The sequence below is a fragment of the Diaphorina citri genome, unplaced genomic scaffold (assembly GCF_000475195.1).
Source record: "Diaphorina citri unplaced genomic scaffold, Diaci psyllid genome assembly version 1.1 scaffold518, whole genome shotgun sequence".
Classification (NCBI taxonomy): Eukaryota; Metazoa; Arthropoda; class Insecta; order Hemiptera; family Psyllidae; genus Diaphorina; species Diaphorina citri.
Window position 1 is genome coordinate 1 of NW_007377952.1, and position 21460 is coordinate 21460.

The 21460-nt window shown below is 37.3% G+C and overlaps 1 protein-coding gene across 1 annotated transcript; it reads left to right on the forward strand.

Annotated features, from left to right (window-relative positions):
* Positions 1 to 1197: 1197 nt before the first annotated feature.
* LOC103509654 lies at positions 1198 to 21460 on the forward strand (the record flags this gene model as incomplete). The annotated part of the gene is made up of 5 exons (XM_008474279.3): positions 1198 to 1396; positions 1807 to 1841; positions 2578 to 2790; positions 9901 to 10005; positions 20543 to 21460. Coding segments are annotated over 5 exons (828 nt in total), but the record flags the coding sequence as incomplete, so codon positions are not given.

Genomic DNA, 21460 nt, shown 5'->3' on the forward strand with positions numbered 1-21460 from the left:
CCGAAAACTTGGAGCATCCAACACCCCCCCTTGACGAAATCCTGAATACGGCCCTCAGAGAAAGATGGCCTTAATCAATTTTTTTATCAAAATTGACCGTGGTCAATTTGGGTCGGAAAAAATTCAGCACCACATCCTGGAACGGATGGTCACTCATCCAAGAACCTACTGTGCTCAAAATTGCATTATCTTGAAAACTCCCCTATTGGAAAATTTGAGCCTTCCAAGGAGACTTCTAAACTCTTTTTGAAGAATTTTGTTCTTGAAGATTGAGTCAGAATTCTCCAACACCCCCCCTTGACGAAATCCTGAATACGGCCCTCAGAGAAAGATGGCCTTAATCAAGTTTTTTTATCAAAATTGACCGTGGTCAATTTGGGCCGGAAAAAATTCAGCACCACATCCTGGAACGGATGGTCACTCATCCAAGAACCTACTGTGCTCAAAATTGCATTATCTTGAAAACTCCTGTTTAAAAACTAAAAAAGAGAAGAATGTTTCTGAGAGTGTTTTTTTTCTCATACGTTTTAATTTAAGTTTGTCGTACTCATATCTTAAGTATGAATATGAATATAATCTAGACAGGCACAGAGGGTCCTTAAGAGAATACAGAATACGTTAGCTGTAAGTACGAAGGGAGTCCTGAGGACAAAAACTACTTTCAGTATGGCACTTATGCTTCTCTCCCTCTCTAAAGAGTCTTAAGTGAAGGAAGAATGACACATCCACTATTTTCTGAGACAAAATGGGGGAAATGGCACATCCACTATTTGCTTTGAGAAAATGGGGAAAATGACACATCCACTATTTTCTGTGGGAAAATAATTAACACATCCACTAATAAGGATAACTGAATATTGATGAATACTCCAGTTAGAAGGCAAATAATGAAATAAGTAGTAGGATTTATTAGAGCCATTAGAGTTTATTAGAGTAACGTATCTAAAGACATTTGAGGTAGATATTTAGAAAGGTGTAAATAACTAAATGAATACTCCAGTTAGAAGGCAAATAATGAAATAAGTAGGATTTATTAGAGCCATTAGAGTTTATTAGAGTAACGTATCTAAAGACATTTGAGGTAGATATTTAGAAAGGTGTAAATAACTATTCAGCAAGGGAAATCTTACAACTGATTTATTCAAACTATAAGTGTCTGATGAGGGACAGAAACCAAGAACTCTCCTATTTTGAAAGGTTCTATTCCTCTATTCTACATTTGCTATATTGGACAGTTACAGGGTGGTGGCAGTAATAGCGGGCAACACTGAGTCAGTAACATTGAGCAATCTAATTCCGGACACCCAGTATCAAGTCACGGTGGCAGCAGTTGTCACGATAAACAATAGTACCAAGAAATTTAGAAGTAATCTTGTCGTCTTTCGAACTCTCTTTGGTAAGTTAATATAGGCCGGACGGTGCTTTGAACTCTTGACGTTCGCGCGCATCCCGTACACTTTTTTTTTTTTACAAGAATTTAGAAAGATTCAATTTCCAACTTTTTCAAAGTTTTGTTTCATAAAAATAATCGGATTTTTGAAAATACCTCGGAAATATGTAAAAGAACAAACAATCTGATTTCAGATGTTGCATGGAATTTTTAGCTTTTTTCATCGAATCCACTTTAAAATATACATACTCATGGGTACTTCAATATACATTTTCCCGTTTCTTTTTACGAACCTACCTGCTTCTCCTTTTACTTTTACTTATCTTATGTACTTGTCGTCTTCTTCTTCCTTCTTATCTACATGTTTTTCTTTTTCTCAAATTGTCTCTTCCTTTGACATTTACTTGCTCCTTCAGAATCCCCTAATGTATTTCCTCGTGGTATTATACATGTAGGTATCGAGATATGTACATAAATATTATTGAATCCCTCTTAACATTCTTATGAATTCTCCCTTGTGCTCGCATTAAAGTGATTCAAGATTGGTTCATTCGTCAGTATTACTATTTTTGTATACTTAAAATAGGATTATACCCAGAACCCTATGAGGGTTTTCAACAGTAAGCAGGTAAGTATAAGAAAGGAGGTATAGGTATACTTCCCGTTTTTCAAGTTTCATAACTTCCATCTGATAAAGTACATACAAATTCCATTTTTCCAAGAATTTCTTCTAATAATTCTTAGAAGATCATGGCTTACGTGTACATCCCCTCGTTTAGATTATCCTTCAGGATATTTTCGTCCCCTCATTTCTCGATACACAAACACCAAATTGGGCGACCTTCTTATTATCTCGACTTAATCTCCTTTAGAGTTGCCTTCTCATGAACAATAATATCATCATTATGTGACGCGTAACGCCCACCTTAATGCCAAATAGAGCAATTTGAGGAGCAACAAGACACTTTTCTTCTCATTTTTCTCCAATTTTCTCTTTTCTTTTCTTCCCTCTCATTATTTTCTCAACATTGTAACATGAGACGTAGTGGTGGATCTAATGGATCTGATTTATCGAGTATTCCTGATCCAAGGCTTTTATCTTTTATGGTTAGTAAATTTTCATCTATTAGCCTTTTCGTGGAATAACCACCACTTTCACGTCCTTCATTTTTGACAACCATTTCCAGGTTCGTGGTGTAGAAGTGACCATCGTAGTGATAGTTCTCTGTGTTTGGGTGGGAGCCATCATCCTGTTCTTCAACCGATGGGGTAAGATCAGGATGCTCATCCCCTACCAGCCTGACTACAAGGACACTCAGCTCAAAGTACCAGGAACAGGAGCCTGCTCTGTAGGAAACGGATGTCAGAATCCAGGCGGAACCAATTTCTGCTGTTCACAAGTAAGTTTTGTCCTTTTCCACAGAGTCCGAGACCGAAATTCCTGATAAAATAGCTCTAATATTGTGTAACTAGTAGAGGTAACTACTCCTCAAAAAAGTAATAAAAAAAAAAGAATTTCCCATTTCTACACAGTTTCTTTTCTACCTAATTTCTTGATTTTCAATGAGACATCCATCTATTGAAATTTTGAATGCATGACGTGTAAAACATAATGTTCTTCAGAAATCTTATTTTATAAATAAAAAAGAAGAAAAATGTGCATTTCATGATGAGCAAAATTTCATATACTTTTGTACACACCTACTTACTCAAAGGTTCATTTGGTCAGAATTCATGAATCTCTGTGAAGTACCTAACAACAATATCTACTAGTCGAAAGGGCCTAACAAGTCTCATTGCCCCAGCAGCCTAACCTTTAACGTATCTACATATATATCCAATTCCTCCTAAACCTCAGTTCTCAATACATATTTTAACCTCAATTCTCAATTTTCGTTTCCATAATTGAAATTTGAATTAAGATAACCCACATCCCATAACAATGGGATACCACGTTACGAACATCAAAGGATTTGATGTTCACTATCCTGCTCCGTGATGGGTGACTTCGGCCTCCTTGGGAGAACGGAGAAAGGGAGGCAATTATTTCTACGTCAGCAATTTGGGAAACTTAAATTGATTAGTCGATATGTCCTACCAACATAGGCTCAATTCTCAATTTTCGTTTCCATAATTGAAATTTGAATTAAGATAACCCACATCCCATAACAATGGGATACCAAGTTACGAACATCAAAGGATTTGATGTTCACCGTCCTGCTCCGTGATGGGTGACTTCGGCCTCCTAGGGAGAACGGAGAAAGGGAGGCAATTATTTCTACGTCAGCAATTTGGGAAACTTAAATTGATTAGTCGATATGTCCTACCATCCTACCAACATAGGCCATTATTATGAAAGGTATATCTACTAACTTCTGTCCTGTTGATGAAATATCCTGAAATAGCTCTCCTTCTTCATAGATGTGAGTCCTCTATCATGACATATTTTAACCTCAATTTTCATTTCCATAATTGAAATTTGAATTAAGATAACCCATATCCCATAACAATGGGATACCAAGTTACGAACATCAAAGGATTTGATGTTCACTATCCTGCTCCGTGATGGGTGACTTCGGCCTCCTAGGGAGAACGGAGAAAGGGAGGCAATTATTTCTACGTCAGCAATTTGGGAAACTTAAATTGATTAGTCGATATGTCCTACCAACATAGGCCATTATTATGAAAGGTATATCTACTAACTTCTGTGACTTCTGTCCTGTTGATGAAATATCCTGAAATAGCTCTCCTTCTTCTCCCACTGATTGATTAGGGACAAATTCGTGACTTTTCGTTTTTGTCGAAAATCTCGTTTCCCTTTTCACTATGGCCTTATTCCATTGTAATATTAACGGATAAGATGGGAGAGAGGGGGAGGAAACTCCCTTTTCTCCCCCTCTCATCCATCCTATTTGGTCACACAATAAGTAATACCACCATCCATCTTGCTAAAATGCTGACTTTGTCACTCTAAATGTGCTATTCTCATCGGAGCTAAAGGTTCCGAACAAACTCTGGGACTTCTGTCCTGTTGATGAAATATCCTGAAATAGCTCTCCTTCTTCTCCCACTGATTGATTAGGGACAAATTCGTGACTTTTCGTTTTTGTCGAAAATCTCGTTTCCCTTTTTACTATGGCCTTATTCCATTGTAATATTAACGGATAAGATGGGAGAGAGGGGGAGGAAACTCCCTTTTCTCCCCCTCTCATCCATCCTATTTGGTCACACAATAAGTAATACCACCATCCATCTTGCTAAAATGCTGACTTTGTCACTCTAAATGTGCTATTCTCATCGGAGCTAAAGGTTCCGAACAAACTCTGGGATAAAACTGAAAATGCAAATTTAATTATAATGAAGAACAAATCTGGAGAAATGCAAATTTCATGCCATCAAACTTGCAAATAACAAAACAGACTTTGTCATTATAATTCTTTGTCGTAAAAATAATTGCTAACATCATCATGACACAGTTCTCGTTTTGTCAATAAGTTTTCGACCATTAACTTTTATTCATGGTAATAAAATTATTATCTCTAGATGTACTTGATGGGTACTTTTATTTCTTGTATTTTCTGTGTTAAACTTAACAAGTCGAAATGGACATATGGACTCGGATTTGAACAAAGAGTGGGTTCCATTGTTGAGGAGCAGCTTTTTGCCACCTAATATTTGTTTCAACCTACTATGAGCTATGAGCTACCTATAAACAGCTAGATATGTAGCTTATTGCAGATACTTGGGTACTTTTAGGAGTCATCATCATTGCCATTATGCCTGCTTTATAGGTAATACAAGTACGTCCACTATACCTATTATATACCCTATACCAGGGGTTTCCAACTTCCATGTGTATACGGGCCACATGCTACATTGATTCAAGAAGAAGAAACAGGGGGTGGTGGTTCATTTTTTAGGATTACTATTTGAGATTTTTCTTGCTGTAAAATTTAGCCAGGAAAAATAAATGGCTAGAATGTAAGTTGTTGGAGAAGAAACAGGGGGTGGTTCATTTTTTAGGATTACTATTTGAGATTTTTCTTGCTGTAAAATTTAGCCAGGAAAAATAAATGGCTAGAATGTAAGTTGTTTGGTAACAGAAAAAAAGCAACAACAACAACAACAACAACCTAGGTGTACCTTTAAGCATTAATCCCTTGAGTTTCAAGTGCTAATACCTACCTACTCAACTCAAAGTCATCGTAGCTGCAACAACAACAACCTAGGTATACCTTTAAGCATTAATCCCTTGAGTTTCAAGTGCTAATACCTACCTACTCAACTCAAAGTCATCGTAGCTAAATACCTAAATGTAGGTTGTTATTATTATCTGAAATATCTTCTTTGTGTAGCATACGTAGATGAGAGATTAACTCCAATTCCAAATGAAAGATTAACACGCTAGGTGTACCTTTAAGCATTAATCCCTTGAGTTTCAAGTGCTAATACCTACCTACTCAACTCAAAGTCATCGTAGCTAAATACCTAAATGTACATAGGTTGTTATTATTATCTGAAATATCTTCTTTGTGTAGCATACGTAGATGAGAGATTAACTCCAATTCCAAATGAAAGATTAACACGTTTTTTTTTTTAAGACGATAAAGAAGAGGAGGATAGTGAGGAGTGAAGAAAGAGGAAGAAGTGCTAACCAGATTGACCATCCCGATGACCAGATTGACCAAGTTACCAGATTGACCATCCCGTATGACTGTTCCTATCTGGAGAATAACATGCAACGTCCCGATATCTATGTGGTGGGCAGAGCTTTTGCATTGCGGTTAATACATCAGTGGGACAACTTAATGAAAAATAAATAAACGCTCTTGTTTACATCGCAGACAAGTTACCAGATTGAACAAGTTACCAGATTGAACAAGTTACCAGATTGAACAAGTTACCAGATTGACCATCCCGTATGACTGTTCCTATCTGGAGAATAACATGCAACGTCCCGATATCTGTGTGGTGGGCAGAGCTTTTGCATTGCGGTTAATACATCAGTGGGACAACTTAATGAAAAATAAATAAACGCTCTTGTTTACATCGCAGACACTTTTCCTTGGTTTTTCTTTCGTGATTTTCTAAGACAAGTGTGCCTGTGGCGCAACATGGGGGTGTAATTTTGACTCAATTTAGTTATCTGATATTTATTCAGACCCTGTAAGGGTACAGGGTGAGTATTATAATAGCTCTTGTATTTTGACTTTAGGTGGGGTGGAGCGCTACAGCGCTTTTTGGTCCAAGTGTGCCTATCTACCCACGTAATTTGGCACATTCAGTCATCAATGTTAACTCATTCAATACCCATTCACAGTTGTGACCCCCTCCTTCCTTAAATTTAATTCTGAATTATGATGGTCTCAATTGGACAGAAATAAATAGCAACATTTTTCAAACAATAAAAGTACCTATACCTACGTAAGTATTAATAAAAGCTCCAGTTTACAAAGATATTTTGACCTATGAAACTTTTGACTTACTTACCAAATTTATGTCAATTTTCTCCTGGGTTTTGCTGATTTTGCACGGTGCAGGGAAAACAGCGAAGCACGGGAGAAAATGTAGGTATAAAGCTTTGAGGGCTTTACAAATTTTTTTCGTCTAAAGTCTGGAAAAAAAGTTAACAATATCTCATACCTCTCCCTCCAAAAAAATTTCGTTATCTTATGAAGTTGTATAGAAAAGACGAGGAAAAATAACTTGACAGAAACAATAATGGAAAAAGTTTTGTGGAGAAAAATAATTCCATAAATGAATTTCGATTTAAAAAATTCACATTTCACGTACCCATGTACGAGTATACGACAAAAAATTACGATTATTTTGAACCTATTCCTACGTGGAGTAGGTGCGCTTATCTTTTCTCGTATTGAAAAGTGTTATTTCCCTCAATCCTAATTAACTTTTTGTGGACTTATTTTGTAGACAAGACCAAAAAGGGAACAAGGAACTAGGAACCACTTTGACACGATTTTTTTTTTCTTTTCTTTTCTTTTAAAAGGTTTGACAGAGGGAACTGTAACTGCTATGGTCTTATCGTCCCGAAATTGAAGAGAGAAGGAAGCCAGCCGTTCTGAGAACGAACATTATCCCATCAGGATAAAATCCGCCCCGGGCAGGAATCGAACCCGCGGCCTAGGGCTTACAAGGCAGACGCACTACTAACTAAGCTAACTAGGCTGGCGAAAGAAAGTTTTTCTTATTTCTTGGGGGCTATTTTCAGATAGGTACCCTATTATTTTTTCCAAAATAAAAACGAAAACTTGCCCAGAAAAATCTCGACCTCTTGAACAATATAAACGAATCTTGAAACTTTGTCACTTAACTTTTGACCTTATTAGAAAAATCCTGTGCGAAAAAAAGTTTAGTAGGTTACATCATCCTACAGGATAGGAAAGCACGGGTGACTATAGGTACCCTCTTGGATACTATCTGTCTTGTAAGATGATATTGTTTGTCTAGTATTTGTTCCATATAATACTCGAGTTATCCGGATAATAGCATTATTTAGAGTTGCACAACATATCAAAATGTCAACTTTAATAAACAGTTGGAAAAGAAGAAGAAATGAGATTGTGTACTGTGTAGGTACCGTACAACAGGAAAAGCTGTTTCTGCAACAATTTGTTGCTGGTTTTTAAGGACCCAGAAATAGAAGATAGGTACAAATAGGTACCTAATACCTACCTATGAGATATGAGCCTACAAGATCGTTATACCAAATAAGCCGGGCAAAAGGGACAAAGAAACAATACTAAAACGAGTTCACTAAATAAATTGAATTTCTCCTTTCTATTTTCCATCCGTTTTTCCATTAGGTAGGTATGAGATAAAAGAACAAAGGTTCAAAGCCCTTTGAACTTCTGAGAATGCAAAGTGTAGACCTTTTTTTTGCATTTGATTAAGTATTTTAACTTTTTAATTATTATTATTACTTACCTACATCTTAATATGACGTATATATGAGTTATTTATAATGTTATTAAGTAGAATCACAGGAAAACTTTAAACTAGTAGATCACCTAACATAAGCAACATATAGACAATTTATTTATTTATTTATACAATAAACGGGATTTACCCTGTACTAACTATTACAATGTTATATTCCTAGCTATGACCTATGTAAATACCTAATTTTTTTTTTTTTTAAGACGATAAAGAAGAGGAGGATAGTGAGGAGTGAAGAAAGAGGAAGAAGTGCTAACCAGATTGACCATCCCGATGACCAGATTGACCAAGTTACCAGATTGACCATCCCGTATGACTGTTCCTATCTGGAGAATAACATGCAACGTCCCGATATCTATGTGGTGGGCAGAGCTTTTGCATTTCGGTTTAAACATCAGTGGGACAACTTAATGATAAATAAATAAACGCTCTTGTTTACATCGCAGACACTTTTCCTTGGTTTTTCTTTCGTGATTTTCTAAGACAAGTGTGCCTGTGGCGCAACATGGGGGTGTAATTTTGACTCAATTTAGTTATCTGATATTTATTCAGACCCTGTAAGGGTACAGGGTGAGTATTATAATAGCTCTTGTATTTCGACTTTAGGTGGGGTGGAGCGCTACAGCGCTTTTTGGTCCAAGTGTGCCTATCTACCCACGTAATTTGGCACATTCAGTCATCAATGTTAACTCATTCAATACCCATTCACAGTTGTGACCCCCTCCTTCCTTAAATTTAATTCTGAATTATGATGGTCTCAATTGGACAGAAATAAATAGCAACATTTTTTAAACAATAAAAGTATCTATACCTACGTAAGTATTAATAAAAGCTCCAGTTTACAAAGATATTTTGACCTATGAAACTTTTGACTTACCAAATTTATGTCAATTTTCTCCTGGGTTTTGCTGATTTTGCACGGTGCAGGGAAAACGGCGAAGCACGGGAGAAAATGTAAGTATAAAGCTTTGAGGGCTTTACAATTTTTTTTCGTCTAAAGTCTGCAAAAAAAGTTAACAATATCTCATCCCTCTCCCTCCAAAAAAAAATTCGTTATCTTATGAAGTTGTATAGAAAAGACGAGGAAAAATAACTTGACAGAAACAATAATGGAAAAAGTTTTGTGGAGAAAAATAATTCCATAAATGAATTTCAATTTAAATATTTCACATTTCACGTACCCATGTACGAGTATACGACAAAAAATTACATTATTTTGAACCTATTCCTACGTGGAGTAGGTGCGCTTATCTTTTCTCGTATTGAAAAGTGTTATTTCCCTCAATCCTAATTAACTTTTTGTGGACTTATTTTGTAGACAAGACCAAAAAGGGAACAAGGAACTAGGAGCCACTTTGACACGATTTTTTTTTCTTTTAAAAGGTTTGACAGAGGGAACTGTAACTGCTATGGTCTTATCGTCCCGAAATTGAAGAGAGAAGGAAGCCAGCCGTTCTCACTCATATAACACATTTTCAGAGGGATCAATGTCTCCTCTACAAATTGTGCAATATGAAAGTATCTAGCAGAAATTCTGGTTTGTTCTGTTGCAGCGTTACCTTCACAGGTGCGACCTCAATGATTCAATAGACTGGCACTCCAAGTCGGCTTTCATGATGGCATCCCGGGGCAAGCATCGGGTCAATTCCGCCATCTACATCTATTTATGTACGAAGGGAAGGTAGGTATCCGTAAGTACGTGTATATAATCTTGAATTATTCCTCACTTTCCTTTCCCCCCCTCTCTCTCTCCCTCTCTCTCCCTCCCTCTCCCTCTCTCTCTCTCCCTCTCTCTTTCCCTCACTCGCCCGCCCTCACTCTCTCTCCAATAGTTTATCTCCTATAATGAACACGTGCAACGTTGCTTTAATGATCCATCGAAAACTGGTGCATTCGACGTTCCATCGCTCCTGGCTGGGCCTCCTATGTATCCTCGTAATGCTGAAAGTAAAAAATCTGGTGTGAACATCACACGACTTTCCTTATCCTATTGAATGATGCTTATTTGAGTATCCTAACTTTTACAAAATCTCTAACCGTTTTGTCGCTATAGCTGAAAACCGCCAAAAAAACGGTCGAAATCTGTCCAAAAGCGGTCAAAATACCTTTTGTAGCTATAGCTGAAAACCGCCAAAAAACGGTCGAAATCTGTCCAAAAGCGGTCAAAATACCGCCAAGCGCAGCAACCATCTCAAAAAACGGTTTTGGCCAAAAAAAACGGTCGAAATCTGTCCAAAAGCGGTCAAAATACCGCCAAGCGCAGCAACCATCTCAACCAAACGTTTTGTGCTGTATCCTTGTCAAATTTGTGAACTACATACCAAATTTCAAGTCTCTAGCTTATACCGTTCCCGAGATATTGTTAAATTACTAGGCTGGCGAAAGAAAGTTTTTCTTGTTTCTTGGGGGCTATTTTCAGATAGGTACCCTATTATTTTTTCCAAAATAAAAACGAAAACTTGCCCAGAAAAATCTCGACCTCTTGAACAATATAAACGAATCTTGAAACTTTGTCACTTAACTTTTGACCTTATTAGAAAAATCCTGTGCGAAAAAAAGTTTAGTAGGTTACATCATCCTACAGGATAGGAAAGCACGGGTGACTATAGGTATACCCTCTTGGATATTATCTGTCTTGTAAGATGATATTGTTTGTCTAGTATTTGTTCCATATAATACTCGAGTTATCCGGAGTTTAGTAGGTTACATCATCCTACAGGATAGGAAAGCACGGGTGACTATAGGTACCCTCTTGGATACTATCTGTCTTGTAAGTTTAGTAGGTTACATCATCCTACAGGATAGGAAAGCACGGGTGACTATAGGTATACCCTCTTGGACTATCTGTCTTGTAAGATGATATTGTTTGTCTAGTATTTGTTCCATATAATACTCGAGTTATCCGGATAATAGCATTATTTAGAGTTGCACAACATATCAAAATGTCAACTTTAATAAACAGTTGGAAAAGAAGAAGAAATGAGATTGTGTACTGTGTAGGTACCGTACAACAGGAAAAGCTGTTTCTGCAACAATTTGTTGCTGGTTTTTAAGGACCCAGAAATAGAGGATAGGTACCTACCTACCTATGAGATACGAGTATGAGCCTACAAGCTCGTTATACCAAATAAGCCTGGCGAAAGGGACAAAGAAACAATACTAAAACGAGTTGACTAAATAAATTGAATTTCTCCTTTCTATTTTCCATCCGTTTTTCCATTAGGTAGACTACCTATGAGATATGAGCCTACAAGCTCGTTATACCAAATAAGCCGGGCAAAAGGGACAAAGAAACAATACTAAAACGAGTTGACTAAATAAATTGAATTTCTCCTTTCTATTTTCCATCCGTTTTTCCATTAGGTAGCCTATGAGATATGAGCCTACAAGATCGTTATACCAAATAAGCCGGGCAAAAGGGACAAAGAAACAATACTAAAACGAGTTCACTAAATAAATTGAATTTCTCCTTTCTATTTTCCATCCGTTTTTCCATTAGGTAGGTATGAGATAAAAGAACAAAGGTTCAAAGCCCTTTGAACTTCTGAGAATGCAAAGTGTAGACCTTTTTTTTGCATTTGATTAAGTAATTATTTTGTTTGTCAGTGTTATACATGCCTATGCACTGTCCCTATATCTATTAGAGACTTAAAAGAAATTTTCTAATCAAATTCTGGGCTCGATCGTTCTTTTAAGGCCCTTTTTTCTCAGTTATTCAGTTCACCAAAACATCAGTAACAAAATTATTTTAAAATCACCCAAGATGGTGATTTCGATTCTTTTTTTTAACGGCTTTCCCTTCAAGGCCCTTCAATTTCTTTCTTCTTCTACATGCCTATGCACTGTCCCTATATCTATAAGAAATTTTCTAATCAAATTCTGGGCTCGATCGTTCTTTTCAGGCCCTTTTTTCTCAGTTATTCAGTTCACCAAAACATCAGTAGTAAAATTATTTTAAAATCACCCAAGATGGTGATTTCGATTCTTTTTTTTAACGGCTTTCCCTTCAAGGCCCTTCAATTTCTTTCTTCTTTGTAAAATTATTTTAAAATCACCCAAGATGGTGATTTCGATTCTTTTTCTTTTAACGGCTTTCCCTTCAAGGCCCTTCAATTTCTTTCTTCTTATCAACTCAATCGGTCCCCTCCCACGCCTTTCTCTCTCCCTCCTCTTCTCTTCTCTTTCTATCTCTCTCACCTTTCCTTTCGACCTTCATTTCACAATTTTTGATCTCTCTTCAAAACTCAAAGAGGAGAGGGAGGGAGAGAATACCAGGTAAGGAGTAGGTACAAATGGGTTTGAAAAATCGTTCCTATCAGACCCTCACACTCCCTGAAGGCTACATACGTATTAGGTATGTATATTATGGGTTTCAATTTTGTAGTCGTGAAAATGGACATCTGTACAAACAACCCATTCTAATGGGAGTTGTATTGCACCATATACTACTGATGTTCCTACGTAGGTATTACATTATGTATAACTAGTGGTTGACCCGTCCTTTGTACGGGACCACCACACACACACAAATACACTCCCCCCCACACACACCACACCCATCACACCTCACGCTCGACGTTGCTTAACTTCCATGGACCAAAAGTACTAAGATTTTTTGAATTTCGCGGTCCGCGGTCGTTTTGAGTGATTTAGTATAATTGTTTAAATTTTAGTATAATTTTAGCACGAATCTAGTATAATTTCACTGAAGCCATCTGACAACACTGCTGAGGGGTGTCCCTCCTAGCAAAATGACCTATACATATCAATAGGTAGGTATGATACCTATAATTAGGCTTGCCAAATATCCAAAATGTCGATTCGGGACGCGAATCCGCGAACATAATTGCCAAATCCGCGAACATAATCGCAAAATCCGCGAACAAAATCGCCAAATCCGCGACCATAATCGCCAAATCCGCGAACAAAATCGCCAAATCCGCGAACATAATCGCGAAATCCGCGAACATAATCGCGAAATCCGCGAACATAATTGCGAAATCCGCGAAAATAATCGCGAAACCCGCGAACATAATCGCCAAATCCGCGAACATAATCTCCAAATCCGCGAACATAATCGCGAAATCCGCGAACATAATCGCGAAATCCGCGAACATAATCGCGAAATCCGCGAACTAACAATAAAAGTCCAACACGGTAACCAACACCCCTCAGTTTGGCCCAACCCACGTCACTAGTGGGTTATTGAACTGTAGAACTTACTCCAATAAGAACCCTTACGGGAAACCTTGAAGGTTCGTTTGGGTCCCATGTCCCAAGTCTAAACTCAAATGAGACATTTGGGTTCGAATGGGTTAAAAACACATTAACTCACTCTTTCACTATCATTTTCCCTCTCTTTTCTCTTAAACTGAAGAAGCTCTCTCTCTCCTCTCTTCTCTATTACCCTCTCTCTCTCTCTCTCCTATCTATTTCTCTCTCACTCGCTCTCTCTAACTCTACAGCTCTCTTCCTCTTTCTGTATTCCTCTCTCACTTCTGTTGTCTGTAGGTATTACTCTCTCTTTCTCTCTCTCCGCTCTCTCTCTCTCTCTCTCTCTCTCTCTCTCTTCTTTCACTAGCTCTCACTATCTCTCTCTTCTCTATTCCTCTCTCACTCTATTTTCTTCTCTCTCTTCAGTTCTCTGTAGCTCTCTCTTTCTCTCTCTCCTCTCTTTCTGTATTGCCCTCTCGCTCGCTCCCTCTAACTCTATCTCCTTCTCTCACTTCATTCCCATGCATTTCCCATCTCACTCTCACATATTCCAAAACAAAACTCTCTCTCTCTCCTACGAACTCTTTCAAAATCAAAAGCTTGCTCTATTCCTCTCTCACTCGCTCCCACAGCTCTAACTCTATCTCTTTCTCTCACTTTGACTTTCTGCATTTCCCATCTCACTTCCACACATACCGAAACAAAAATATTGTACCTGCCTAAGTGAAAAATTGAAAATATCTCTGTCTCTCTCTCTCTCTTCCTCTTTTCCTCATGCTCTCTCTGTCTCTCTTTGTTTTTACCTCATGCTCTCTCCCTCCCTCTTATTTCTCTCTCTTTCTTTCTAATATATTCCCCGCTTTAGTGGTCTATGATAATGTTTGTGTAGATGTTACTCTCTCTATCTTTCTCTCTCTCTCTCTCTCTCCCTCATTCTTTTTCTCTCTTTCTAATATATTCTTTATTTACTTCAGTGGTGTAGGTACATACATGAGATGGGAACGGCACTAAATACTCGCCCCCTTTTTACTCTCTCGCTCTTCCTCTTCTCTCTCTCTCTTCCTCTCTCTCTCTCTCTTCCTCTTCCTTTCTCTCTCTCTTTTCCTCTCTCTCTGTCTGTCTTCCTCTTCTCTCTTTTTATCTAGATGCCCATCAACTGTCAGATTCAGACTGTCAGACCTGGTCTGAGAGTCATAAAATACGGAGAAAAAAAAAGAAAGGACCATAGAAAGAATTCACTGGCGGTACTCTAGTGGTCTTGTAATCAGAAAGGTGTGACTTCAAAACAAATATTTCTCCCGAGACACAGAAATTAATGTTCATGTCAAACGAGGTGTTATCAGGTTGTAAAATACATAAGAAACACGCTCGGCGTGTTTTTTTTTTTTTCTCTCTCTCTTCTTCTTCTTCTTCTTCTTCTTCTTCTTCTTGTTCTTCTTCTTCTTCTTTGTAAAAAATAAGGTGTTAACAATAATGTTCACAGGATGATTGCGATAGTGAAGGTGAATTTACTTTATTTATTTGTGAAAGATTCGTTTGTTCACTCAACTTTGCAAAATGGGAGTGACGTGACCCTGTTAGGGAGTAGAATTTAGGTAGACCAGTCATCCTAGCCAACTGAGTAGCTACTCTTCAGTTATCCTCATGAGGTTGAATAAGAACACATTGTATGGCCATTACTAAGCCGAAAAAAGCTTCGACTGGCCGGGAATTGAACCGGGGACCCCCGATGAGCGAGAGCGAGCCTCTTGTGATATCAAAATCCATACAACCAGGGAGATTAGAGCAATTGAACAACATTAAGCACAAAAGAAGCATCAATGGAGCAGTTGCAAATGGGTAAAAGTTATAAATAAATGGTCGATTCCTATGTAAAAAGTTGGGAAAAATCCAAATCCGAGGTCAAAACTCCGTAAAATAACTGTAAAAGGTCGAAAATTCAATCTTTATTTTCCGTTCTAATGACAGAGTTCAAATGTGTGTGACTCTGTAACATTTATTTTCAGCTGAATTCCCTTTAGGGATGAGCTTTTTAATTTTTCTACCATATTTTTTGAAGTTTGTCTTATTTTGTTACAATTCGGTACAAAGCTCTCTGGTAATTTTGGTAGATCTCACGGAGTATCTTTTTACCTCCTGTGAGATAACTTCATAAAGCAAATGTGAAGTGTATGTCCCTTTTGAGGTTGCGCTCTTTAGCTTAATCCCCTTTGGGAATGATTCTCTTTTATTAATGTCGTCTAATCAGTAGTGCACACTGCACTTGTCTAGACTTTCCAAGATGCACGTCCAAAAGGGCGAGATCCTGAGACGCCCTCGATTCCTCACTCTCCCCCGAACGCCCAAAGTGTTGGAACAAAGTTTGCCAAAAGTTCGCCTCGGAGAAACAAATGACACATTTTCGGAATGACTGTATTTAGGCGGGTCTCAAATTTATAGAAAAACTCTTCCTTCCACCCTCCCTCTTTCCCTCTTCCTCTCTCTCTCTCTCCCCCCTCTCTCTATCTCTCTCTTCCCATACTAAAGCCCAGGGAATAAGGAAGGAACGCAAAGGCGCAAATGTGTATTCTGAATAAAAAATGTTTAAGTAATGTTTGCGGGGTCATTGCAGTAACCCTAAAACCTTCACGATTTCTAACATGTTCTATTTATTATTTATATACATCTTTCTGCTTCTTCTTCTTCTTCTTCTTCTTCTTCCTCTTCCTCTCTTTCTTTTTCTCTTCTCCTTCCCCTCTTCATTTTACCCTGTAAAGTACCTACTGCACTTCCTTATCAGCGCCCCGTGTAAAGAGCAGGGGGAAAAAATGCTCTCTTTCTTTTTCCCTTCTCCTTCCCCTCTTCATTTTACCCTGTAAAGTACCTACTGCACTTCCTTATCAGCGCCCCGTGTAAAGAGCAGGGGGAAAAAATGCTCCTCGCTTTGAAAATAATTTTTCCTCACAAATTGAATAGGTACCTACTTACATAAGTTTGTGTGTGTGTGGATGGAAGGACGAAAGGCAAAGGCACGTGAAGGGAACAACTCCATCCCATAATTATAATTAGCTCCCCTTTCCATCATCGATGTGGCGATGGAAGATACTTGAATTTTTGTATGCTCATGAATTCGTCATGTACAATCGTACTACTTATAGGATAATATATTATACAGTGGTACACGCGCTTTATTACCCTCAGACTAGGGGTACACTGTCAGATATCACTACATTAAGTTGTGCCTTACTACAAGCGACGTATAGCACGACTTTAAACACAGTGATAGGGACTTTGAAAAAAAAAGCGTCTCTCCATTAAGGTGGACGACCACATAGTGGACGACCGCCGATCCACATCGATTCTCAATTAATTCATATCGATCGACGACCGTCGACTATGTGTGAACACACCTTTACGTGTGACCTTTACGTCTGTATAACTGTTAAGGTCTTCTATAGCCAGCCTAGTTAGCTTGGTTGGTGGCGTGTCTGCCTTGTAAGCGCTAGGCCGCGGGTTCGGTTCCCGCCCGGGGCGGATTTTATCCTGATGGCTCTGTATAACTGTTAAGGTCTTCTATAGCCATCCTAGTTAGCTTGGTTGGTGGCGTGTCTGCCTTGTAAGCGCTAGGCCGCGGGTTCGGTTCCCGCCCGGGGCGGATTTTATCCTGATGGGATAACGTTCTCGGAACGGCTGGCTTTCCTCCTATCCTGTCTTCCTTCTCGCTTCAATTTCGGGATGATAAGACCCAAGCAGTTACAGTTCCCTCTGTCAAACCTCTAAAAAAAAGGTCTTCTATGACGGAAGTTTTACCCTCCGTTTGGGGATAAGGTTACCTGACTCCTCACATTGATATCACCCACCTCACTTCGATAAGACCCAAGCAGTTACAGTTCCCTCTGTCAAACCTCTAAAAAAAGGTCTTCTATGACGGAAGTTTTACCCTCCGTTTGGGGATAAGGTTACCTGACTCCTCACATTGATATCACCCACCTCACTTGCTCGTGCCCCCACATTGTTAGTAAAGTTAGGTATCTAGTTAGTAGTTAGGACGGTACCTATAAATTAAGTACATAATTGATGTGTACATGATTAATTACGATTTATAACAGGAGGTACTAACTTAGAGTACCTATTTCATTTTGTCCCTCTCTTCTCTAATCTGTCGTTAGAGTATTTATTTCATTACAATTTTCCCTTTTCTCTGATCTGTCATTAGCTGATTTACTGTAAGCCGATTATTTCTCATTCTGTACGTAATTAATTTATTATCTGCTAATCCATCTGTTTTTATTGTATGCCAAATGGTCAATGCATTTCAATATCCTATGAACCTATGATGTTGCAAAACGCACTATTGTGTATTAATTATGTATGTTGTAAATATTGCTAAAAGCTAGGTATTAGGGACTTGTGCTGGGGAATTAACCTCACGTAAATCTTTTAATCCCTCTAGGTATAATACACATGCCTATACATATGTAGGTACTTATGTACCTAGTAGGTAGGTATCTACATAAATATATCATAGAGTATAACATTATAAGTATAGGTAGGTAGGTAAGTAGGTATATAAGAACAGGGTACTTTAGTACCTAATAATCAAGGTTTTTGGTAATTTAGGTACTTAGGGAGTAGGTAGGTAAGTTTTTACATTATAAGTTAGATTAGATGTATTTAATATTAAGTAGGTACTTAGGTATTTCTATGTTTAACTCACAGAAATCACCCTATTTTGTTGTCTGAACACAGTATCTACCACTTTACACGTCTCATCCACTCTTAATTCTTACTTTCACCATCACAATTTAATTTTTCAAACTTAGGCAATCAAAGCAAAGTCAGTAGAAGTAAAAGCACCCAAAAAATGCACTCATTTACCTACCTTCACCCACCAAGGTGAAGAGGAGTTAGGTGTATTTGTCTCCTGTTGGTTGTATTGTTTGAAATTTCGATTTGACTTCAATGTTGTTCATTTTTCAACAAAAAGGGGTCTCTGAGGGGCAGTGTTGACAGATCAGTATAATTTATACTAGATCTAGTATAATTTGAACCTGTTAGTATAATTTTTAGTATCGGAATTTTTTAGATTTTTTTTAGTATAATTTTTGGTATAATTTGTAAGAATCTATCATGAGGGAAAAAACCTTTTTTTCCGCAGCGACCGGTGGATTACCTATATTGTAATTTTTTTTCCCCTAGTGGATTTTGTTAGTTTCGGGGGTTAAAAATAATCCTATGGTAACAAAGTTCCGCTCAGATGATTTGACTGATAATTTCTCTGGAAAGAAAGGAAAACATCAAAGTGAAAGTGATCAAAATTCAAACTTCAAAGTGATCAAAGTTTAAACTTTAACAATTAACTTATTAACTTCTGTCAAAAAATCAAAGTGGCATATCAAGTGGCAAGTACTTTCTGGCCTACATTTCTCTCTGGGAAAGGCCAACATCACGTCGTGAGAGTAGGTCCCAGACGGTCACCCGTCCAATTACTAACCACGCTCGACGTTGCTTAACTTCCATGGACCAAAAGTACTAAGATTTTTTTGAATTTCGCGGTCCGCGGTCGTTTTGAGTGATTTAGTATAATTTTTCAAATTTTAGTATAATTTTAGTTTTAGCACGAATCTAGTATAATTTCACTGAAGCCATCTGACAACACTGGTCCTTCCACATAGGAGAGCTTGGGAAATAGGCTTAAGAAACTCGGAAAATTTCTGATTTAATTTAAAGAAAATTATTTGGATTTTTTTCACTTGGATAAACACATGTAGGTATACTGTGGTATCTAATACTTACTAATGCGAGTGAACAGGTACTTAGATAACACTCCACCTGCATTTTACAAGAGAAATTACAGAGAGAAAAGTTGCGACACGACAATCATTTGTAATTATAATTAGTAATTTAATTACTTTGTGTTTTCTTAATTTTATTCAATCAGTACAATAAACAGCACGCTATAGTAATGCAGTATACTCGTAAGAGTATAGGTAAATAAGTAGATATAGGTAACTATAGTTGGAAATATTTTGCCTACTGACTAAAAAAAAGCTGAACTGGAAGAAAATGATATTTTCAGTAGGTATTTTTAATTAAATCTTGTAATTTGTTAGATAAAATTTAGATAAACAACAGATATTTTTTCTAGGGATCGATCTATCTCAGATCTTTTTCAAACTTGGAAATATTGTAGAAAATTTAGTATCTGACCTGAACAATTAAATAAAAAATAAAACATAGGGTAATAAATAATTTAACATTTAACTGGTTCATAAAAAAGTACACGATTCAAATTTTATGTTTTTCTTTACTACATAAACCATATTGTAACAACAAGGTCTCAGGTTTTTCAAGGTTGTGATTTTAAAGTAGGTACTTTTAATGTTCATTGCAAGTAGGTAGTGGCGGCACTAGAAATGACAGCTCCTGATGAATCCTTTCAAAATTTCCTGTAAAATATAGCTTTACAAGAATTGTTTGTCCCTAGTACCATAGAAACTTTTGAAATATGTAGTATATACGTTCAAGGCAGTCTAAAACCTAGGTCCTATTACAGGCATCATTCCTACTTTTATCTGTGGTGATGGTTTTGTTTCAATTGTATATTCTCAAGTAACTTTCTTTCTTTAATATTCCGTCCAAGTTTCAAATTTAACAAGTTCTTAGCAAGTTTTAAAGCTATCTTTGTATCCTATGGTACTTAATATAGGTGTGTAAGAACTCAACATACCCTTGTCTCTTCCCCTAATGACATCGGGCCCTGGACATTATATACTATTAAAGAATTCTTGTATAAAAAGTAGATATTTCAAACATAATATATGCACAATGTCAATAAACTCTATGAGCTCAAAGAACAAGGTATTTAATTAAATGATTTAAATCTGTGAAGCAAGGTACCTAATGTACCTAGGTACTTATCTACTCGTACAACAAGTATAGGTACTCAGAACTTAATGCAGTGTAAAACTATACTCTTTTTATGATTTAATCATCATCTACATCAGTCCGTCATTTGAGAACTCTCAAGGACTGGACAGCATTAACCACAGCGGGAATATCAGGAAGACATGCTCAGCGGATAACTTACCTCGCATGTTCTACGCTAATCATCAATCCGATGAAGACTCCCCGAAGACCAAACGAAAGAGACCACCACACCGATTACCCACTGTATCTATTTCGGTAGCCACATCTAACTCGGATGAAATATGTACTGATCCTCATGAGGTACTCATTGAAACATCGGCCTTGCTTTGCAACGACAGGGAGTCCTGAGAATAAGTTCTCAAGTACCCAACACATCAGAGAGTAAACAATTTTTTTAAACTGACTACATAATATACATGTAGGTATAGGTTTCAATTAATAATATTTATCTTTATTGGCTGTAGGGCCACCCACTGACCACTTTATACTGTACACAGCTATGACTGGTGGCTGAATGTTGTAAAGTCACCTACAGCAGGTTCTCTGAAATTTACCCAAGTAGGAACATAGATTTTCTTTTTTACCCTTTCAATTTTTTCTCAGCACATAATAAGTAAGTATAAATTATATATGTATTTTTTAAAAGAAAGATATTTGTAAAAATGATTACCTATGTATAAGCTCTCTAGATTAGATAGTTTCTTGATTCAACGTTTTTCAGTTTATTTTCATTTCCGAAGGTTGATAGACGGACCAAAAGAAAATTATTAAATCTATACCTTTTGTGGTCCAATCATTTTGCATTGATTATTTTATTTCCAATTTAGAACCTGTATCCCATGCTTATAATAGAACCTACCTAATTAAGTAGATAGTACCTACCTACATTTTAGTATTCTAATAATGCTACTCGTAAACTTTAGTAAATTAGGTGCCTCCTATTCCTATCTCATTTATTTTCCTAACGTACTTCATACTTCATACTTTCAA